The sequence below is a fragment of the Ambystoma mexicanum genome, chromosome 2p (genome assembly GCF_040938575.1).
Source record: "Ambystoma mexicanum isolate Mex_15411 chromosome 2p, UKY_AmexF1_1, whole genome shotgun sequence".
NCBI classification, from domain to species: Eukaryota; Metazoa; Chordata; class Amphibia; order Caudata; family Ambystomatidae; genus Ambystoma; species Ambystoma mexicanum.
Window position 1 is genome coordinate 1164859897 of NC_090923.1, and position 24529 is coordinate 1164884425.

General features: G+C 45.9%; 1 protein-coding gene across 5 annotated transcripts in view; it reads right to left on the reverse strand.

Moving 5' to 3' along the window:
- HUWE1 (HECT, UBA and WWE domain containing E3 ubiquitin protein ligase 1) overlaps positions 1 to 24529 on the reverse strand; it is a 2445223-nt gene that overhangs the window by 1113196 nt on the left and 1307498 nt on the right. For all 5 annotated transcript variants that reach the window (XM_069645305.1, XM_069645304.1, XM_069645303.1 and 2 more), the window contains exon 49: positions 5878 to 6050. In XM_069645305.1, the coding sequence (XP_069501406.1) occupies positions 5878 to 6050 (173 nt within the window). The remainder of the gene's footprint in view (positions 1 to 5877; positions 6051 to 24529) is intronic.

Consider the following 24529-nt stretch of genomic DNA (forward strand, 5'->3'; position numbering starts at 1 on the left):
TCTCTGGGTCAGTCAGTCCTTGGAGAGATAGCAGCTTTCAGATTGATGAAGAAGAGCAACAGCAATTCTTCTCTTCCAGCTTCTGAACACGATGCCTAGCAGTGAGAAGTCCCCAGATATACTGTTGATCTCCCATTCATTCTGCTGGGTCACACTCAGGCATCCAATCACTTCGAAGGGCATTTAGCAGTCAGTCAACCAATCAGGCACACAGTGCATTCAGGCCATTGTTCTCCATCCAGACACTCACAACACAGAATGTGGATTCGGACAAGTAGCACGCCATTCAACACTACACACTGCATGCATACCAGTTTTGGGCAGGGCTGTCTCATTGTGTCAAACACCAGATATCCACATCAAGTGTAGATTTGTCGCACACTCCATTCACCCGGTTCCCACCCACAACATACGGTCGTTGAGAATGCTCCAGCCTGTCTGGTCGGCACTTCCCCATACTACCATTTTTGGAACTTCCACCCAACAGCCAGTCAGGGGGAAGGGACAGAGTCGGGGCTTCCCGGGACATCGGGAAGATCAAGGTAACAGGCAATGAAAGACAAGAGGCCACGGGGGCCATCTCGCCTCCATCAGGAATCTACTGATTCCAATGACAAGGCCTGGGCATCCCAAAATGGAGGATGCTCAGGGCACCAGTCAATTCAGCACTGAGTTGCCACAAGCCCATACCCTGCTCTCTGGGTCACACACAGGTGCCCAAAAACATACACTAGGGGCACAGGGTTGTACCCCCATCCATGGGTGCCATAAGGGTATCCCATGAGTCTGTACGCCAAACCAAAAGAGCTGCACCGCCAGGAGTCAAACAAACTCCTGCACGGAAAACACAACAGAACACACAATAAAAAGCAGTAAAGGACAAGGATACGGAGGCCCTGTCCCTCTGATGCATTTCCAGCATCACAGTAGATATTTTGAGTTCACCACAAGAGTCAATTCAATTCAATAGGCTAAGCTAAAGTCAATGGGCTAAAGTCTTGGATCTGATAAAGCGGTTCTGGTAGTTCAACGGAAAAGTCTCTGCACAAGTTCTCAGAAGTAGTTTGTAAAAAGAAGAATCATATGTTGGGTCACAAGCTGATTAGGCCTGCGAGTTGCAAAGGTTTCAAGCACTTTCACCGCGAGAGGTAAGTACTCTCAGTCTGATGTCACAGTACCTTACAATGAAGAAAAAGATGCAGCTGATGAATTCTGTTCCTGCAGAGCTTGCTGTTCCTGTGCCTCAGTCGTGGGGACAAGAGCGAGGACGTCGGGGGACTCCTGCACTGCACTGCACTGGGACTGGTCAAAAAGCTTGCAACTTCAATTACGGTGGCTGTAAGTAACGCACACAAACTGGTGTCCCTCTCCCTGGTTATACGGTTTCCTGCAGCACTCGGAGGAAAATGCAACCAGCTCCGAGATAGGTGTCCAGGTGGCTTACTATTGAGTTGATTGGTCCCACCAACTCAAAAGGAGTCCTTAGCAGGGCTTCTCTGTCGAGGTGAACTTGGCGATTTGGACCTGCAGCAGGGCTTCACCGGGCAAAGCAACGGGTCCAGGAGTTGCAGCAGCTGTCCTCTTTAAGCTCGTCATTGGTTCTTTCATTCCAGTGTTCGAATGCCTTCCAAGCCAAGACACTCGCCTTTTATTCAGTTCTCTCATATTCATTCCAGCCTAGCTGTCACTCATCCAGCAGGGTGGCTGTCCTTGCCAGACAGCCAGCCAGCCAGCCAATCACCAGAGTGCATTTGGGTCCCCTAGGAGACTAAGCACAGTAAGTTTCGGGCACCTCCCTCACTTCCTGCCCACCCCAGCCACTCTGGCGCCAGAGGTTGGTCTTCACTCCTGAAGCCCGCCAAAGGCAAATGAACCAAGGGACCAAACTAGGTTTGGAGTGCAGAGACACTCTAGAAGGACCTTTCCACCAAGAAATGGCAGAAAAAGAAGACTGGGACCAGTTTTTACACAGGGGGCTCAGACACTATCTTGTAAAACAGGGCTCCAGCTATTTAACGTTACCGGAGCTACGACTAGTTCGCAGTCGGGAAAAATCATGGAAGTTTGTTGTAAAACCACTGCCACCAGCCATTCTGAGAGGAAAGGGTAGCATTTGACTGCTACATGAGTATCTAGACACAAGGAATGCTAAGTAACCCTTCCAGCACTCAATTTTAAGATAGGGTGTGCTGGGTCTAGGAATTTAAAAGACTAGTAAAGTCAATTTCACTTATCTTACTATCGGAAACGGTAGTTTATCCCAGAGAAGGTATTTAAACCTTGGGAAAGCCTGAAAGCCTTCCCTGTGCCACTGCACTGAGGGTGCTGTGTGACAAAAATTAAAAGATGATGCCTACGGAGTTGTTTAGACTCCATAACCAAATAAAACACGAGTAAAACACACATCAAAATACATGAGAGAGTGGGAAAAAGGGTCACACTTTCCAGGTAAAAAAAAATCAAGTCTTCAAAATCCAGCAAAGTTGCTGGGGGTCTCTAAGGTGAAGGGAATTAGCACATTTTTGTGAATTCTCCCTAACAGAGAGATACCGGGGTGCAGTGTTGTTAAAACATGTGTGTGATGGCGAGGGTTTTGAAGGTGATGCGTTCCTTAATGGGGAGTCCGTGGACTACTAGTCTAGTAGCAGAGATATGTTCCCTCCCTGCTACTATACTAGTAGACTAGTTCCCTCTCTTCAGACCATACAGAACAGAGGGCACTGTTCTGTATGGTCTGAAGTTTTATGATGTTTTTTGCAGAAGTGCGTACTAGAAGGGCGTTGCAGTAGTCTAACCATGAACAAATTATAGCCCTAGCTATGGTGAGGCAGTTCTGTTTGGACAAGAAGGGTCTGGCTGCGTTGATCAATTTTGAATGGTAAGCCGTGACAGATGCAATCGTTTTTACTGGTCTGCTCATGGCAAGATTAGAGTCTAGGAAGACCCCCATGGTTTAGACTGCCTGCGACACAAGGATGGGAGTATCGTCAATGGTAAAGGAGTTGTAATTCCCGTTTGAATTGGAGTAGATGGAGTTAAGCTTTTCACTGTCATAGTCCCCTGTGAGGGGGGGGGGGTTAGGGGTGGAATGAGCACCTACAAGTCATCCGCATAGTTGGTATATGTTATGACTAGCTCGTCCAGGTAGTTGAGTAAGGGCTTCATGAAGAGGTTGTACAGGGTGGGAGAAATGCAGGAGCACTGTGGGACACCAAATTTGATATCTGGGTTGGCGCATGCTTGGTTCGAGAAAACTTTCATGACTCTGCCCTGGAGGAAGGACACAATCCAACCTGTGGCCTTGGAGGAGAAGTTGGCAGTGGACGACAGGAGGTGGCAGAGGGTACTGTGATCCACAAGGTCAAACGCTTGTGACAGGTCGAGTAGTAGGAGGAGATTCCAGTTTGACAGCGTCTCTGAGATCATCAATTTGATTTTTAAGGTCTAGGAGTGCGGTTTCTGTCCCATGGCCTGGACGGAAGCTGGAATGCCGAAGGCCAAGGGGGTGATTGGCTTCAGGGAAGTGGTTCCAGAGGCTAATTTGTTATTTCGCTCAGTGAGTAGGCAGGGGCGGCTGCACATTTCTGGCGCCAGAATTTCACGGACCCCTGGAACCTCTCTGTAGTATCCACGGGGTACCGCCTACCCATCCCAGCCTCTCCTCCCTCCACTCCCACAGGTTGGGACAGCACTCTTGGCGGAGATCCGGTCGCTCGTAGAGAGCCAGGCAGTGGAGGAAGTGGAGGAAGTTCCAGCCTCCCAGCGAGGCTTTGGCTTCTACTCCAGGATTTTCGCCTTTCAGAAGAAGAACCAGGCAGGCCTGAGAGTTGAGCTGGACCTTTCCACCCTCAACCTCTCCTTAACCCTGCACAAATTCAAGATGGCTACTGTTAGGCAGAATCCTATGCAGTTCCCTTAGGGAGCACTACAGCAGATTAAGGCTACAGGTATAGGCAATAAATCCCCTTTGGTATCAGTCTGAACCACAAAGATTTAGTTGGTAGCTGTGGCTAAGCAGTCAGACTTATCTCAAGAGGGAGATGAGCAGTATTCAGTGTTTACACAATAGGACTACAATAGTATGGGACAAGGAAACACTGACCAAAGCTTTGTATCAAAAAGAATATATATATATTTATTTTATAAGCTCTTAAGTTCACACACAAATCACCATCATTAAAGCAAGTTAAAACAGTCAAGAAAAATATACACACTCCCTAATTAAATTGTAGACAAGTTTGAGCAACAGTGAAAACTGAGCAAAACGGCACAGTGTAAACCAAGCAGAAATGGCACTCTAACAATTTCTTCAGAGGGAGGGAAAGGACAAGTCATACAGAGTTAGACTCCTAAACACGCCAGCAGCACTTCCCAATTAGATTGTGAACAAGTTAGGCAAGGCAATACTTCAGTATAAGCAATACTTTGATGAAAACCGAGCAAAATGGCACTTCAGCAACATAGAAAGGGGAAGGAAAGGTTGTTATAAGTGTTTCGGTGCACCAACACATTTCTTCGTGAGAAGCAATCTAGAGAAGGCAGTTGTAACAGATTTAGCCAGAGCCAAGAGACCTGTGCCAGAGTCAATGGTACAAGGCAAGTGCCCAGGATCAAACTGTTCTAGTAGCTGCAGTCAAGTCTTTGTTTAACGTTGCATCTCCCCAGCACTCCACATAAGGTGGGATGTGCTGGCTTCACAGAATACAATGTAAAAGGGATCCAAAGATCCTTTCTACCCATGGGAACTGTAGTTTACCCAAGGTTAGCAAAAGAAAGTTAAAAGGGGAGCTCCTAGCGCAACCCAGAAACAACAGGCACTTATTGCCAATAAGTTGTTAAAGAGGATAACTTTAAAAAAACACTATGGAGAGTCAACAAAATGACACCTATAAAAAGAGTTAAAGATTATGTGAGTTTGGAAAAAAGGTTCCCACTCACTGAGGTATCAAGGAAAAATATTCCACTAATAAAACTAAAAGTTCTGGGGTTGACCCAGGTCAGGAAGATTTACCAGTTCTGTGAAAATCGTACCTAATACACATTGACTTGTGTTGGACCCCTGTATTGGTACCTTTAAGTAAGAAAAGAAGCTTACATACATAAAAATTAAAATCAGCCACTAGAGAAGTCAGAAAATATACCGGCAGGAGGAATGGTCTCAAAGTGAAGCAAAACAGAAAATTCTTACGAACAATTACATTTTGTTTTCATGCTCCACCTTCACATCCCTTGATTAATACAATGGAATGCGAGGGTCTCTTTAGTCATGGATTTGGCAGTCATCTGCTTCTCTGAAGTCACCTTCTCCAGGAAAGTCTTCTTAATGGTGGCCAGGAAAACCTTGGCCATTTAGTCCTGCACAGCCTTGAGACGGAACAGATTGGCACCAACAGCTGTCTTGGGGCAGTGGTCTTTGTAGAGGCACCAAAAGCATAACTGGTTCAGATCTGAAAAAGACATGTGTCTGCCATACACCCCCGACCCCCTGCAGTGCTTAAAGCACGACTCCGGAGAACATGACAAAGCAAAAATGCTTGCAAGGCAAAACATTTAACTTTGTTAAATCTCAGCATTCAAAAGCAGAAAAAAGTAAATGAGGTAACAAAGCAGAGCTATATTTACACAAACACAAGAGACATGTGCAGAACAAAGGACCCATGGGCAACCACTGACCAGCCTCACGGCATCAACTGGTGGCTGTAACAAAAACCTTTCCGGACAATACTGCACCAGGAACATATTTTACAGATAAGGTATCTGTGGGAAGTATGCATACCTTAGATCTCTTGGACACAAAGAATTGCATATTACAATGGCAGTTTAATAGTGAATTTGAAAAACAAAGCAGCATATATGCTCGAACCAATCTCAAAATACCTGAATCGGGCTGGTTGCTGTTGGTATCCCTGGCAGTACCCTGTACATCCTGCTCAGTCTTGTTCTTGTTTGAGGCACCCTTATTTCCAAAGAGGCTACTTGGCTGGTTCACAATACGCGAGAGTGTCTCGAGGGGCTTGAGTGCTGCATTTACAGTGTTCGCCATGTTGGGACTAAGAAAGAAGAAGATCATCAGTGCAAAAAGCCTGCACACCCTAATATGCACATACATCTCTTCTGTTGTCTTCGTTCTTGCACATGTACGTAGGTCCTGGAGATAGCTTTGTAATCAAATATATATTAGATTTGTGAAACCTTAAGGTAGCACTACTCTAAGCCCTTCAAAATTTGTAAGCGGAAGTAAACATTCATTAGTACGAAGGGTCAAGCAAGTGCACCCTGTGCAGTTACATTCACTATGCAATAATTCCAAGCACACAGCCCGAATTTGGACCTTTACCTTGCAAAGTATTTACTGTAAATCATGACAAAACTAAAGAAAAAAAAACGGCCTCGCAAAGTGTTCAGAGAGAAGGAATTCTCAGAAAAATATTAATTAGTGAAATCTACTTGGCTCATATCTGCCTTGAATGTTCTATTCTTGCCTCAATGAGGAAACCCTTGAAGATATGATCAGAAGAACATGCTACAGCGAAAACATCCAAATGAAACTTAAGCAAATTCTACTTGTATACACCAGATCGCTATCATGGGTATTGTTCAGTGTGTTTCTTTAACTAACTAACGGTGAACGGTATGGAGAGAGTGCTCGAGAAAATCCTTTTAGCAACTTTCCATCCACTTATTCCCATGGGAAGGGTCAGCATGTTTGTCCAAGTCCTGGAAATGTGGTTGACGATTGAGAAAGTAATGCCTTTTTAGCTTCATTTACCTGCTCAACTCATTTATTTTGGTGGCACTGTCCAGCCTCATTTTTCCCTGCATTTTCATTTAGTAACAACCCTAAATTGAGTGTTAGATGGGCACTTTCTATTCCTAGTTCGTTTTTGTCCAACAACATTTCATATGCTTTTTAATGTGCCTAGTACAAATAGGCAGCAATGAGCAGCGATTAGTTATCTCTCAGTTGCACTACTGTATACCATTTGTTTTTGTAAGCATGGTGCTCATTTGGAGTACCATAACACTCGGAATGGCTTCCAGAAATATTATTTGGTATTTGTATACAGCTTCTGCCACTGTGATGGCTTTAAAGCACATTGAGGGTGGAAGACCGTAGTCTGTACAAACATGGAAATTAAAGAGCATTGCAGGCAAATAGTCATTAGACTTCAATGACTATTCCATTACTAGTACAGATGACCAACTTAAAACAAAAAAACATACAGAGCATTGTATTCAGGAACAGAGATGACTGCTATGTCTGACTATGTGATTGCTGGAGTGACTACGTGATTGCTGGACTGAATGTATTCGTGGGGCTCAGCCTTAATCTATGGGTTGCAGTGCAAGAGGGGGATTGGGGATTTTAAATAGTCCATCAACCCCTACGGCAACTGTCTACAGTTGAGGGCTCTGCTATACATGCAGAACACATGCACACCTAATCACAACAAAAATCACTTGCTGCCCCTTCCGCACCCTCCCACCCCCCTCCCCCATCCTCATTACGGTGAAAAGGAAACAGTCAGGGGAAGGTAGCAGAACATTAAGGCTTAGACTAATTACGGGTGTGATAGTGGTCTATGGCTACAATGAGACAAACGTAGAACACTCCAATACTAGTATCAAATAGATATATACATTCTCTATCCGGGATTCTGTACATAACCTACACTTTTCCTTGGAGACAATTAAGTAACATTTATATGCAATACTTCCAATAAATGTGTGGTAAAGCAAGTGAAGAGTTAGAAAAATAGGAAATTCCAAACCAGTAATCACCGGTTAGTAATCAAGTAGAACAATATAGTGAAACTTATGAGCAATCCTAGAATCATTTCCCTAACCCTTAGTAAGTAGAGCCCAGATATTAAATGGGTCCTAGAGCCAAGTTAACAGTTTCACAAGTTATCTCTTACAGGAAGATTTACTAGGGGATTTGTGTAATGCCAGTTGTTGCTGTCAAGTGTTCCAGAAATAAGGAAAAGTTCTGGAAAAAGTCTATCAGAGTCTCATCACGCTAGGGCAGGCCTGCGGGTAGGCGGTAGGCAAGGCCTGTGGGCGGGTGAAATGGAAGCAAGAGAGCTATAGGGACAGGAATTTCCATTCATGAAACCTTTGGACGAATAGGGACTAGAACTTAACCCTCTTACTCAATTTTTCCAGGGGCCACTTCAGGGGTTGCTACATCTGCTGGTCCAATTTTCTTTAAAAATGTTTTATTATGTTTGATTTATTTCAAACCTTTCATACAACAATTCATCCTTAAGAAAAGGGAAACCTTTTACATCATTTTTACAAAGTAAAAAAACAGTTTAAAACATTCTTAAATCACAATCCAATTGACATTACATCCTTTTGCGAACAATCAACCATCAAGAGACATGAATAAGCTGAACGATGCACGCAAGGCCAAACCAAGCTGGTTCCAATATCTATTTACAATTACCTTATCCAGTCGAGGCTGCTCTCCCAACTAATCCATCACCATGGGAGATCTGCAGCACCTCTTCCAAAAACTTCATCACCCCTTTAGAGTATGATTTATTCTCACCTATTAAAAACATAGTGCACCATTCCTTTGTCGATAATGATTTGCATCCTTTGGAAATATCGCTCATATATTTCGTCCTCAGCGGGATTAAAGATTTGCATTCTATGATCCAATGCTCAACCAACTTGGTCATGGATATCTGGCCACAGAATCTACAATCGGGACTAAGATCACCCAACATCCTTCTGTAACCCAGAACTTCTCTACTAGGAAGGATATTCAGTCTTAGAAAGAGATTATGATACCAAGGGCAGGGTAATTTAGTAAGGTACACTGGGAGTCGATTAACTCCTCTACTCTCCAATTCCAAATTCAAGGCCAACTTGTATTTTGATCTTTGAGTTAGCCTGTCAATTGAATCTTGGTACATTATTTTCTTTGGGACTGTATCCCGGGGATTACTCAACAGCACTTCTTCAGAAAGATCTAGTTCCTTCAGCCAAGTAGCACAACCCCTTGTCCAAACAACCAGTGACCATCTACACCTTGGGTTGGGTTCTTTTTAGTATTTCAAAAGGGTAGGGGGCTTCTATATCAATACATTTCCCATAGAATGTTAGAATCTTTGACCTAATTGTGGATCTCATTGACTGGATCCCTAGCTCAAACTTGATCATAGCATTCGGAAGGGACTGGGGGGAGTCGAACGACTTTTCCAATAATAGCCATCTATAAACTCCCAGAGTTGGTTGGGCCAAACCCTCATGGTTTCGACACCATAAATCAGGATAGGCACAATCTTCTGTTTGAGGAAGGTGCATACTGGGACCAGAGAGAATTTCCCAAACTTCTTATGTAATATTACCCCCTGGGTTTTTAGTCTTAGGCATTTCAGTGTGATATTCTCCTTCCATTGCTTTTCAATTGATCTATGATTCAGACAGATGCACAAATAGGATATCGAGTCCACACATTCCAAGGATGCTTTGGCCACCCTCCATTTGAGTCCTGTGCTCCTGTTCCCCCTTTCAGGTTTGAGGACCATTATTTCTGTCTTTCTGACATTTATTTTAAGACCATTCAGCTCAAAATAATTCCTCAGTTCATTCAGTCTCCTCTGAAGACCTATTTGCGTCTGGTCTAAGATAACAATGTCATCTGCATAAAAGATCAAGGGAACAGGTTATGTATTCTGGGTGGAAATGCCTGCACTGTGTCTTGCCCCTCCTCAATGTCTGCTAAATAGAGATTAAATAAAGCTGGGGCCAAAGAACATTCTTGTTTCACTCCTCTATGTTTTAGTGTTTTCCAAGAGCAGGCCCTAAACGGAAGTCCGAACTGAACGCTCGTATTAGAGTATAGGGCCATCATTGCCTCTGTAAGGTCTATCAGGCACCCGACAACCTTTCCCTGTTGACACTATCAAATGCAAGATCAAGGCCAATGAACGCTAAATATACCCTAGATTTTGCTTTAAATGTTCTTGTCTTAAGCGTATTCAACAGGAAGAGGTTGAGGCTAGTACCTACTCCCCGAAAAAAAAATAATATCTGATGCAGGCGCCCAGCTTGCCTAGCCCAATTAAGCAGATTCCGCAACAAAATCGAGGCAAAGATCTTTCCCCAAGGTGTCCAGAAGGGACACCCTCTTGAACACTGGTATAATAAGGACAGATATACACGAGTCAGGTACATCCCTGCACTCCAGTATTTGAACTAATAGCAGGAGATACAATTCTGCCCACAATGGTGGGTTTTATTTGAGAATATTATTATTTAGACCATCCGGGCCCGCTGTCCGTGATGTGTTCAGTTTCTTTATTAGATGCAGGATAGGAGATCAACACAGATTATTATATGGGTATTAGGATCTTTCATATAAACCTTGACCATCAATGACAATCGACAAATTAAGCCTCATTCATAAACACTGGGTTCCGAAATATAGATATATAGATTAAATACCACCAAAGACATTTGGTACATCCCCTGCGCATTCCCAGATCATAGTAACCATTTGGACATATGGATTAGGGCGGTTTCCAATATTTGCATGCCCCTACCCAGCTTTACCATGGTGATTAGACCGGAAGACAGGCGTCTGAATGTGTGTGTTTTTTTTATTTTGCCGGGTTACAACTGACCTCAAAACTATCACAGATAGGAGGAATACAGAGCCAAGTCTACTGCATACATAAAAAAAACTTTTTTGTGATATCCGACCCCTCAATGCGAAAAAGATGTTCATGGCCCCTTGTGTTCCCAGGAGGTGTTTCAAGTCCTCTGTCTTTAAATGTTAATTCTCATTCCGTTGGGCAAGAGCCTCTGCCAGCCATGACCAATCATGGGTGCTCTTCTCTTGCAATTTCTGGACATGGCCAATCTTCTATCGGGATTTTTATTGATGGACACTCTATATCCCTTGAGGAAGGTAATAGATCTTTACATCTGGCTCTATGGATAGACCGAGGCGACTCCAAGCATGCGTTTTTCTTGGGTGACTTCAATTCCACTCTGCATTTCGTTTTTTCCAAATGAATGGGCCCAGGGGTTTCGTCTCCTGGTATCCAAAGAAAGGGTCTTTCTGAAATCTTGAATCCCAATGGGAGGAGATTCCAGCTAAATGTTTCGCACCATATTCGAATGAAAGTGAAGGATCACCCAGTCCATACGGTAGTCATTGACGAATTGGACTATCTTTAAATCATCTGATTTAATGTTCCCTAACTTTGGGGCACAATGTAGAACTCTCAGCACATTTTGCCGATTTAGGATTAGACCATCCTAGGTAGGGATTAACCTTTCTATTGTAACTACCAAGGTAGGTGCTTCATCTGGATCCCTACGTTTCGTAGCTTTTTCTTAAGGTGGTTTTATTGCCACAGTCCAGCATCTTTTCAGATTTTGCATGTACCCATGTCCTTTTTATTTATTCTTCCAAAGTAAGTCTTGGAGATCCAATTCATGGTCAACTCGATTTTATTTTTTCAACAAAGTTTTTATTGAGGTTTTATAACAAACAACAACAAGGAAACATGAAGGTTATACATTACAATAAGCATCACAGTCTCCCTCTTCCCTCCAATAAGGCTTCTCCATCATTACCAACTTTTCAACCAACACGCCACGCCCTCCTCCCATCCCCCGTGTACAGGGTCTTCATCTTTTCACAAAAAAATATATACATTTACTTTCCCGTGTGGTGTAGCAGAGTCTTAAACTATTTCACCTCATCCAGTTACAATATATACGGTTTCCCCGTGACATTCCTTTGTCAATCCCTGGTATCTAGCCATGAATTCCCCCCATAATATCTCATGTGGCACCCCCCCACCCGTGCAGCGCCGCAGTCCTTTCCATTCAACATATATTTATAGCAACATTGATCCAATATATCCTGGAACCTTTCCACTTCAGGACTAGACAGGCCCGTGCTGTGAGCAGCAGGGGCACCGCCACCCCCGTCAGCCTTCTAAATTCCCCAATGTCTTCCTCAATACCAAATAGTATCAACAGTGGCATTTTAATGCGCGGGATCCCATCTAAGTCTTTGATCCACCGCAGGACCTCGTCCCAGAACACTTGAATATGGGGACATGTACTAGTAATCAGCCCTTCCTCCTCACAAGGCTTTCTGGGGCCTGGGTCCAAAATACCTTCAACTATCCATCTGCAAATACCTCCCCTCTCGAGTCCTTCGCTCCTCTAACTCCCTCAGCGTCAGTCGTTTTTCAAAGAAACGAGCTGGGGGCAGATCTCCGTCTTCGGCTGGGGCCTCCCTTTGCAACAACCTAACAGCCACCTTGAAACTTGAGAACCATCTCCGGTTCCTGAAGCACCTCAAGACCTTCCTCTTTGCCCCTCTTCTCCCCTGCTGACCGGTTTCTCTCTTGGCACTGTGCACCTGGACACCCTCCGTCCTTCGGGCCCAGTTACCTGCTCACCCTGCCTCCCTCCTGCATTGCCTCCGGGCCTCACATGGCACTGGGTTCTGTATCTGTACCCATACAGTCCCCCACTCTTCCTCTGCACTTATCAGATATACCCTATCTGACTAATGTTCACTTGCCACTTGCTGGCTGCACTACCACTTTTTCATTACCTGTATTTATTTAACTTATTCTTTTCTCTCCTCTGTTCTCCACTTTCCACTTCCACGCACTTTCCCCCTTTTCCCTTCTCCATGCACTTGCGCGTTCTTAATGTCACTGGGCCTAGTAAGATCGTTGTTTTTATTTTTTGTTCTCCCTTGTTCCCCCCTCCCTTTGCTTGGTCGCGCTCTGAAACACTTGTGTATGAGCGCGATATAAGTAAAAGATCATATCATATGCCAACATGTGGGGCTTGCAGACTGGAACAACTTCGATAATCTGACCGGGTCGTATTGCCACCTGTGGAGGAGCTTAATAGCATGCAACCTATATTGACCAGATATCTAGGTCTGCAAGGTCCCCATGCACATCCTCCCCCAGAGCTCTGGGTCAATTTCTCTTCCCATATCTCCTCCAGACCTCCGTCTCGAGCACTGCGTTGACCCTTTCCCCGCGGTTTGACACTGTACATAGCCGAGATCAAACCCTTGGTTCCCCTTTCATCTAATATTTATTCAAGGGGGATGAGATTCCTCTGTATCCGCTCTTTCAATTTTTCGCTCGCGAGGACCCCCTTTAGATGAAGGTAGTAGTAGACAGAGCTCCAATACTCTCTCAAGGTCAGAGATAGTGAAAAGGTGCCTGCTTTCCAGAGTTGGCCCACCCTCACCAAACCCGCCTCATACCACTTTTGGAATCACTCTGGGTTTGGTATAACCTCCCGGACACCAGGCGCCCAGAGATGGCTCAGGGGAGACTGCCATGTGGATACCCCCCTCATGTCCACCCCGTCTCTCCAAATTTCCCAAATGGATCCCAGGATCGGGTGTTACTGAATTCTGCGCGGTAGCTTACATCTCAGTACCCACAGCCACTCTGCCACAGTGGTGGGGGGTAAGTTGGTATTGTCCAATACGACCCACTGGCATCCTAAGGTGGGTATCAGTAACTCAGCTATACCGCTTCGTAATACATTTTCAAATTCGGGGTCCAAGCCCCACCCCCTCTCTTTGGCCAGTGCAAGAGAATTGTGCACCACTCTTGCTTTCTTGCCCTGCTGCAAAAACTTGAGTATAGCCCCCTTTATTTCCCTAAAGGACTCAGGAATAAGGATTGGCAGCATCTGGAATGCACACAAAAAACTCGGAAGGCAGACCATCTTCAGTGCATTTAAGCGCCCCAGCCAGGACATAGTCAGATTTCCCCAATTATCCAAGTCGCTTTGAAATCCTGTTACCGGGGTGGGGGCCGGGGGGGTAGTTAGCCTCAAAAAGGGTCCCAATCTCCCTTGTGAGATTTATCCTCCAGTATCGCAATGTATCCCATTGAACCATTAATCCCAGTGGGGCAAATCTAATTTCCTCCCCTTGCTCAACCGCTTTCAACAGAAACAGCACCGACCTTGTTCCATTAACCTTAAAGCCAGATAATGTTCTGTACTGCTCAATCAACTGAATCACCCTTGGCGTTGATGGGGTTCTTTAGGTGCAACAACATATCCTGCCTGTAGAGCGCCATTTTGTATCACAGCCCTCCGACACGGAGACCTTCCACCTGGGGGTCTCCCCTGATTTTTTGCACCAGAGGCACTAGGGGGGGGGGGGGGCGCAAATGTCACACCAGCATCTCCATTTCGCACGGCCCCCCTGGCCGGCCCATGGAGCTTCTCGCTGCACCCGTGTGCCCCTGTGCTGTCCACGTTGCCCAAGGGCTACTTCAAGGGTCCAGGGCCCTCTCCAACCACTTCCTCAACCAAGTGGGCTTCTCCAGGCCTCGGCGAACAGATGATACACCTCACTCTCCTCCTGCGCAGCGGCTCACCCGGCTGGATTTTTCACTTTTGGTTGCAACCATTCTTGTGGAAGCTCTTGCTCAGCGATTCCAAAGCCGAATTTTGCAGCATTTGGGGCATCTAGTGTGGGGTGATTCTGACATCTGGCTGTACCGTCTGTTTGGGGGGTGGGGATACAAGTGGGGGCTCAGACCACTTCAAGGATCGTGGGACGAGAGTAACGTGGAGGCTCTCTGTATCCACGCGCCCCCTGGTGGCCTCATCAACTCCATTTTTATATTATGGACGAAATCCCATTCAGCTTGATTTCTGGAACTGATGTTGGGAGGAAGGACGTTTTCTCTGGAAGATGGTTGATTCTGCCGTTCCTCCCCGCCCGTAGGTTGTCTCAGACAATTCCTCTTCATTACTTCTCATCTGAGTAGGTCGAAAGATCAAGACAGCAAAGCATATCCTCATCCATCAACACATCTGTATCCAGATAGATTGGTTAAATCAGATCTCGAATTCTCTCTTTGAACGATCAGAGGGGGTTTTTCCTTCACCAGTCTGGTCTGCTTTAGTTTTTCCTGTGGTGCAGTGGTCATCTTACGCATGACCGCTCTCGAGACATTAGATTTCAGTTTAGTCGTATTTTGCAGATTTTCTGTACTGTATCATTCCCGTTTTTCATAGGCTCTTTCGTCTTTGATTTCTCAAAGATCACAAAAGGCTTGGAGCAGGTAGCCTTGTGATATAACCCTTTGGAAAGTTCATTCACGGTCGCCTCTGTTAGGCAGAATCCTGTGCAGTGCCCTTAGGGACCACTACACACAATTAAGACTACAAGTGGTACTGCTCAATCAACTGAATCACCCTTGGCGCTGATGGGGTTCTTTTAGGTGCAACAACATATCCTCCGGGTAGAGCGCCATCTTCACCTTTGGTACAAGCCTGTACTACTATGTTAAAGTGGTAGCAGTAGCGGAGCACCCAGGCTTATCTCAAGAGTATATGAGAAGTAGCAGAGATTACACAAAGGGGCCACAATTACTGTGACTCAAGCAAACACTGACTCAAGGATTCAGGTAAAAAAATATAAGTACATTTATTTTTAAACCATTTGTAAAACACGCTTCTATTAATTCAAAACCACACAAACTACACTACCAACAACCAATTCTCTTGGCACAGAATAACTCAAGGTAAGTACCTTATGTTTTGGAGGACCGGTGTTGTCAAACAAAAGACGTTACCAGGAATACATATGCAATCACTGTTTGACAGATCGGTCGCATTAAAGAAACGCGTATCTGCGGTAAGAAATGTTACCGGGGCAAAAACACACTTAGAACCTGGGCTAACCAGAGAGAGTTGGGGGCAAAAATCAAAGGCAATACTTTTGTCAAGGCAGACAGAATCGGAGAACACTCGCTGACAGAAATACAAAAGTCAATAGGCCGGCGCCAGTGTCAAGTGGAACCGGGTTCCTGTTGTCGAGGATCACACAGACAGTTCAAGATTCAACGTGGCCAGGAGTACTTGGATATTGTCAACAGAGGAAGCAAAAGTTATAAGAAGGAGGGAAGACAAGGGCAAGCCTTGGAGGAGGAGAAAAGGGATTCACCCTAGTTCCTCGAAGCAGAACACCAACTTATTTCAATGAAGAAGCTGGTGCCACGGCAGTTGTTCCAGGTAGTTTCCTGGAGCTTCGGCAAGAAGGACGTCTGGAGGGGTCTGCACCACACAGGGATGAAGCCAGCAGCAGCAACGGTGATGAATAAAAGGTGCGCTCCTTTAAGACAGGAGAGGCTCTTCAGATGGCTATCCGGACAACTACAGTAGTGTGCAGCGATTTCGACCACAAAGAGGATCCTCTGGCTGTGGAAGATGAGCTGGGGAAGACGACTCCGGACTGAATCTTCTCTGGTCGTCGAGGGGTAGATAGATCAGTACTGCAGCAGGGCTTCACCGGGACAGGGTAGTTGCAGCAGCCATCTTCTCCGCTTCTCTTCGGTTCCTTGTAGTTCCAGTGGCAACCGACTTCCAGCCCAAGAGTCCTGCCTTTTATACGAAAATCCCCCATTCACACAGCCTGGCAGTCAATCACGCAGCAGGGGGGTTGTCCAGCCCGGACAACCACCTCAGCCAATCATGGCAAAGTGCAACTTGGGTTTCCAAGGATACCCTGTGCAGGGGGTGACTACACCCCACCCTCACATTCAGCCCACCTAGACACCCAGGCCCCCAGAGGAGGGCTTCTTGGCAGAAGCCCGCCAAAAGACTGAACAAAGAAGGCAAACCTGGTTTGCCGCGCAAAGTAAAACACAAGAAGGACTTTAACAAAAAGAAATGGCGAATAAACCCGACCGGAGCCAAAAGAGTATTTGGTGAAGCAGGTTTATGTTCGAGGCTAATATAGTAGCCTAAAACAATACCACGTTTATATAGTATAATCGCGGTAGAAAAGTTAAGGTAAATACCACTGTCACCAGCCAAGTCTAAATGTTAAGAGCAAAACAATGCTCCAGGAGAGACAGATAAAAAGGGCTAAGGAATAACCCTTTCCAATAATCCATTGGAGATGGGGTGTAATGGATCTGTGGTTATTTGACTATGTAAAGTTAATGGCATCTTTACCCTTTTCTGGGGGACAGTAGTCAGCCCCAGAAATGGAGCCGGTGGGAAATCTCAAAGACAACCCTGTGTCACTGCACTGAAGGTGCTCTAGAGTCCACAATCAAAAAAACAGATGAGATGCACATGGCAAAACACAGGTAAGCGTGGGGGAAAAGCTCACACTCTTACTAAGTGGAAAAAAGTAAAATCCAGAAATCCAGCAAAGCTGCTGATGGACTCATTAGGTAAGGGAAATTAAACATTGAATGAGAATTCTCCCTAACAGCCTCGTTCACCATTGTTTCGTCTACTTCATTTCGTATGTTTTCGGCAGACTATGACCTCAGTATTTCAGGAGCAATCATTTTGCATTGGGTGTTGGTTTAACCCCGACTGAGGCAGACTTAGAGGGGGGACTTTAATGGACTTTGTCCTCTTTCCCACCGTAACATCTTTCTTCGATTGATCCACTCATCCAAAAAGCCATGTCCAGATGTCTAGCTGGCAATGGCCGTGGCTGCCGGGGATCATTCCCGGAAGGCTGTTTGTTTGTCGCTTGGGTATTTTCGTGGGCCTCATGCCCAGTTCAGGGCCTCCAAGACTGCAGTCATCAGCATATTTATCTCATTGGCCTCCCCTCTTGCGAGATCAAACAACCTCCCCCGTCATTGAGATATTTAAGCTTCTTTGTCCAGACTGCTTCCGTAAACGATTCTAGGTATACCATCTTCATTGCCAATAAAGTGGGTTGATCTTTAATCATCTTCATTGGGCTCATCGTTTGATAAAAGGGTTTTGTGCCACTGTCGAGCTTAACATGATCATAGTCTATATTTTCCAACGAAGAAGCACTTTGTTGATAGGCTCTAAGAGTACTATTCTGATGGTGCGATGGCCAAAGTGAGGGTTCTAAACCCAAGGAAGATGAGGAAACAGATCTCTGTGGGCTTATCTCTGTATCCTCCAGGGTCTCTATGGCAGTGGGACTAGAGTGCTGCGTCTCCAGTGCTGTTTCAGCATCTACAGAGTTTTTTTTTTTTTTTTACAGGGTAAAATGTGGTTCTACCCGTATAGAGAGCGACTTGTCTTTGAACCAGGTCATGTTCATCCTACTTTCAATTAGGGCTTCATCATCCGGATTTATATTCCTTGATATAGAGGTTAGGGGAGACTTGTTATAGGCATCACTAAGCCTTCTCAGGCCTTCCATTGTGGTTTTTATATCTGCAATGTCTCGTGAGATTCTCGTGGCTATGACAGAATGTTGGATCTCAAGGCTATTGGGAATTGTGCTTAAACACAAGCCAACACCTTGAGCTTTGTTAGGGAGAATTCTCCAAAATGGCTAATTTCCTGGATTTCTAGGGTTTATTTTTTTCACCTGGTAAGAGTGTGAGCCTTTTTCCCACGCTTACATGTGTTTTGCTGTGTGTGTTTTTACCAATTGTGTGATCTTGGGCTCTGGAGACTCACCTAGTCCATGAGCATAATTTGTGTTACACACAGCACCTTCAGTGCAGTGACACAGGGTTGTCTTTTAGACTTCCCACTGACTTAATTTTTCAAGGACGGACTACTGTCTCCAAGAAACATGTAAAGTTGACGTTAACTTTATGTAGTCTCTTTAAATCACAGACCCAGTGCCCCTCCCCCCCATCTTACATGGAGTATTGGAAAGGGTTCATTCTTATCCTCGTTTGTCTGCTTCTCTTGGAGCATTGTTTCGCTCCCTTTTCATCAAGACTTGGCTGGTGGAAGTGGTAACTACCCTATTTTTCATACAGTGGTTATCTTAAATAACCATGGTATTGTTTTAGGCTATTTTATTAGCCTCAAACATAAACCTGCTTGACCAAATATTTTATTTCGGCTCCAGCTGGGTTTATTCGCCATTTCTTTTTGTAAAAGTCTTTCTCGTGTTTCACTCTGCACACCAAACCAGGTTTGGTTCCTTTGTTCGCTGTCTTTTCACAGGCTTCTGCACAGAAGCCCTCCTTAAGGCGCCTGAAAGTCTGGGTAGGCATGATGTGAGGGAGGGGTCTTAGGACCCCTGCCATGGGTTCCCTTGGTAACCCAAGTCACTCCTGTTTGATTGGCTGAGTGACTGCCCTTGCCAGGCCAGCCACCCTGCTGTGTGATCGACAGCCAGGCTGTGTGAATGGGGGAAAACTGCATAAAAAGCAGGTCTCTGGGACTGGAAAGGCATAGTCGCCACTGGAACAAAAGAACCGATATAGAGCTGACAGAAGAGGACCTCTACAGCGACTGAACCGCCCGGTGAAGCCCTGCTGAAGGTCTGAATCTTCAAACTCCAACAGAGAGTATCCTGCAGGAATCTTCTTCCCTTGAGCTGGTGGGACCAACCACTTCGCCCAAACTTCAAGCCAGGACCCCTCCTCTGGTCGAATTCGCTGTACAGAGCTACAGTGGGCCGGGTAGCCAGGACGGTCAGACCCTGCTTGGGTTTTAAGGAGCGCAACTTTTATTCGTTGCCTTGCTCTGCTGCTGGTTGCTTCCCTGTATGGCAGTTCCTTCCAGTCTTCCTACGTCTGGTCAGTCCGACAGTCGCTTCAGGAACCATGAGCCCGCAGGAACTACCAGGAATGTCCGCCTCAGCTACAGCTCCCTCTCCTTTTTAAGGTACTGTGCAAAACCAGTTGTTCGTTTCCTTCAGCCGCGGTGAAAGTGTGTGAAATCTTTCTCCAATCCGAGGGCTTGTCCTTCTCTTTGAACTAACTTTTCTGCCGACCAACTTCGTTCAGAACTCGTGGCACAAACTTTACCGCAAACTACCCTGAACCGTGTGATCTTGAGCAAAAGACTTGACATATTGACTTTGACCCTAAGCCTTTTTTACCTGATTCTATCACTGTAGTTCCTCTTGCTCAATTGCCCCGAGTACTTACCTGTTGGTGTGGTTCAATTTCTGCCTAACTTTGTCTTTCCCTCCCTTTTAAATGTCTGGTGTTCCATTTTGCTCCTACTTCATTTTGTGAGCTTAACTTGTCTGGAACTTATTGGGAGTGGTGTGGTGTATTAAGAGTGTGATTTTTAAACTGCTTTACTTTAGTGAGATGTTATACAACTGATGTGTAAATAAATGTATATTCTTTTACTCAGAAACCTTGAGTCAGTGTTTGTTTGAATCATAGTAATTTCTATCCTTTGTGCAACTATTTGATACTGCTCACTTGCTCTTGAGATAGGTCTGGCTGCTCAGCCATCGCTACCACTTTTACTGTGTAGTACAGGCTTGTACCAAAGGTGAATTTGTACTGTCACTTGCAGTCTTAATTGGGTGTGGTATTCCCAAAGGGTACTGCATATAATTCTGCCTAACAAGCTTCACAGTCTTCATGAAGCTTTGTCTGCGCTTAATCAGAAGAGTCCGGCCGTGTAAATACGCCCCCTAAAAAGGCGTAGTACTCATCGAATCCTGAGATATCGTGCCATACGGACACCACTTGCACCCTTCGCTGCTCTATTCAGATCATTAGAGCACTCCTCCGAGCCCCCCTTGTCTTTATATTCCCTTCTCTGGCCAGCACTGTTTAATAAAGTTGGCAGGAGCATTTGTCTTTTCCATGGATGTTTCTTCCCGGAGCATCATGCTGCGACGAATCCTTGTATCTCCATTTAAGTCCCCATTTAGGTTATGCCGCTTTCTTTCTGGTTCACATCCCCCCCCCCCCCCTCCTCACCCCTTGGTGTTTCTAGGATAGGAGGGTTGGATAGGAGGGTTAGATGTGTCCTTGGTACCAGTTATATCAAACTCCAGGGGATTCGTAAAACATTGCACGGTTATCCTCCGAGACATCAGGGATAGTACTTGTTCCCCTGGGACAGACTAGATCGCAAGTCTCAGATTCACAGAGGGGGGGGGGGGGGGGGAGAGGGGGGGGGGCAGGTACAAGGCTTTTGACACAACCCATACAAACTGAAAGAGGAGTAAAACAGGGCTGTGCCTTGGCTCCCCTGCTGTTCAACCTGTACCTGGCATGCCTGCCTGAACACCTGGGGAAGGTTAACAACCATCCACCTAATATTGCTGGTACCCAAATGAAATGCCTGTTACACGCAGACTATCTTATCCTGTGCGATCACACCTACGTTGGATTGAAACTTTCTTTGAATTGCTGTGTGTAAATATGCAAAGGAGAATGGCCTAATGATAAACTTTGAAAAAACAAAATATATGCACTGACTCTGTAAAGACTGGAGCGGGGGTGTCGGTATGCCTGTTCTATACATGGCAGGAGAGGCACAGAGGACATCAACAAAGATTCTCTATTATTGGCAACGTAGTCGAGCAATAAATGCCTAGCTTCTCAGGAGGTGATGCAGGCTGGTTCTTAAGTACAGTATAGTCCCCAAGAACCCACAAAGGAATGCCTGCACACTATATTAGTTAATACACTGTCTTTATATAATTAAGGTTATATACAATCACAATAACTCACTTTGTGCTCAGTTAATCTACAATGGCAAATATATACAGTTCTAAGTGGTACCACAATTATCATCAGATTACATTTAAGAGCATCAACTGTACTCTGGTCAAATGTCACACAAATCAATTAATAAAAGGTAACCAACAATAGACATAGGAGGAACGCAGTGGTCAGAACAATTGGCAGATTTCTGGCCCCTACCACTAACCACAGTTCTGTGTTGAGGTGCCCTACCTGGTCAACCTGTAAAAATAAAGTTCTACTACAGGCCCAGTCCATATATTGTTCAATGAGTCTTATTTCCTTCTAAAATGTTTCTACCACCCTAATGTATCTGGAAAAGCAGAGTTCGATGACGAGTCGACGGATCCTTCTTGAGCGCCTTCCTTTAAAGCAGGAGCCATGGATCATTGAGATCCTTCGAGGAAAGGGGTGAACAACAGTGAGATAGCAGCTTTGGTCCTGGCAGTGCTAGTCGAAGACGTCCTGCAAGGAAGAGGCGTGCGGGGCACCTCGATGTCGATAGTTCAGGACCGCAAAGAGTTTGTGAAGAATTGTGGCCCAGCAAGGTCGTCTAGTCATCCGGCGTCTCCACGGTCTTTGGGTGGCGGGAAACCCACCGGCGGATGCTCCTTGGCGCATCGACGGCATGGCCTTCGCTAGTGGGATAAGGCGGTCGGTGATGCGCACAAGCGCGTCTTGGAATCAAATGTCTTAATCAATCGAGCGTTGTGGCTCCAGTTGTCGACGGCACAGCGTCAAGCAGTCCCCGCTTCTGGGCAACTAAATCAGACGGGCCTCCAGCGGTTATAGCAAACCTACAAGCCCTAGTCGACGACGGACGGAACGTCCAGTGCTTCTCTTCGTTTCTAGACAGCGGTCCCCGTCTCCGGCTGACAGTCTTTCGTAGGCTGACTTCCAGGGCGCTTCGGTGAAGGTTAGCAGTGCACGATGGTCCCTTGTAGCTTGGGAAGAGAGTGCCTAACCAGGTCCTCTCTGGGTCAGTTCTTGAAGACAGCAGCTTTCAGATCGACAAAGCAGCAACAATACTTCTCTTCCAGCAGGGCTTCAAGGTTAAGCTTCAGTTTCAATGCCAGTTTCAACTCCAGATTCTAAATGATTTCTAGCAGTGAGAGGACCCCAGATATACTGTTGATCTCCCATTCATCCTGCTGGGTCACACTCAGGCAACCAATCACTCAGAAGGGCATTCAGGCAGTCAGTCAATCAGGCGCACGGTGCATTCAGGCCATTCTTCTCCATCCAGACACTCACAACACAGAATGTGGATTCGGACAAGTACCATGCCATTCAACACTACACAGTGCCTTCATACCAGTTTTGGGCAGGGCTGTCTCAGTCATTGTGTCAAACACCAGATACTAGACATCCACAACACAGAATGCGTATTCGTCACACACTCCATTCACCCAGGTCGTACCCACAACATACGGTCGTTGGGAAGGCTCCATCCAGTCTGGTCGGCACTTCCCCACACTACCATACATGGAACTTCCACCCAACAGCCAGTCAGGGGGAAGGGACAGAGTCATGGCTTCCCGTGACTTCGGGAAAATCAAGATAACAGTCGATGGAAGGCGAGAGGCCACGGAGGCCATCCTGTTTCCATCAGGAATCTACTGATTCCAATGACAAGGACCTGGGCATCCCAAAATGGAGGATACTCTGAGCACCTGCCAGATACAGCATGGAGCTGCCACAAGCCCATACCCTGCTCTGTGGGCCACATATAGGTGCCCAAAAACATACACTAGGGGCACAGGATTGTACCCCCACCCATGGGTGCCATAAGGGTATCCCATGGGTCTGTACACCAAACCAAAAGAGTTGCACCGCCAGGAATCCCACATGAACTCCTGCGCAGAAAACACGACAGAACACATGATAAAAAGCAATAAAGGACAAGGATACGGAGGCGTTGTCCCTCCGATGCATTTCCAGCATCACAGCCTCTAAAAACATGGCCGTAACAAAACTGATAGAAGGTTCTAGCGTTGAACGGGTGAAAAAGTACAAGTACCTGGGATTAGATATAACACCCGATTACGATTACGCAGCAAGCACTGCCGATAAACGCAAATCAGCCGCCCTGACAATGGTAACTACAAGGCGCATCAAGGAGACCTCAGGTGTTTTGCTATACAGTATATTGACCATGTATAGGCAAAGCTACTGTGCTGGGTTAGAGGCATTAGGTTGGAACAAGTTACTTACCTGTAACTGTTCTCCAGCATGGGTCTGGCATGGATTCACATGCTCATGAATTCCGTCGTCAGTCTGGGAATCCTCTGTAAAGAAACAATCAGTTTCATTTCTGAACTGTATTTCTCCTATCAACCAATCACTGAGCTTTGGGTCCTACAGCCCCCAGCCAATGACTGCCCTCTACCTAAGCCCCGATGGCAGCCATTTTCAGATTTGGTAGCACGTAAAGTGGCAGCAGGACAAAGAAGATCCGCAGAGGGGTAGGCGGGAGGGTTCGCATGTGAATCCATGCCAGACCCACGATGAAGAACAGTAATAGGTAAGGAACAAGTTACTTACCTGTAACTGTTGTTCTCCAGCATGGGTCTGGCATGGATTCACATGCTCATGAATATTCCCCGTCGTCAGGCTGGGAATCCTCGGTAAAGAAAAAAACAGTATCAGTTTCGTTTCTGATCTGTCTTTCGTAGTAATAACCAATCACTGGTCTCTGCGTCATACTGACCACAGCCAATGACTGCCCGCTACCTAAGCACCGCCTCTGGCAGCCATCTTCAGATTTGGAAGCACGTGAAGTGGCAGTATGACCAAGTGAAGAGCCGCAGAGGGGTAGGCGGGAGGGTTCGCATGTGAATCCATGCCAGACCCATGCTGGAGAACAACAGTTACAGGTAAGTAACTTGTTCCTTCTCCAGCATGGGGTCTGGCATGGATTCACATGCTCATGAATAAAGAATACATAGCAGTACACACATGCACAACCACGGGAGGTGGCAAAGGCTCAACATTAAGCATTACATCAAACTCAACATTAAGCATCTTACCTCCTCACCAGGCTCACCTCAGGCGAACAGGTTGCGCAGCACTGCTTGGCCGAC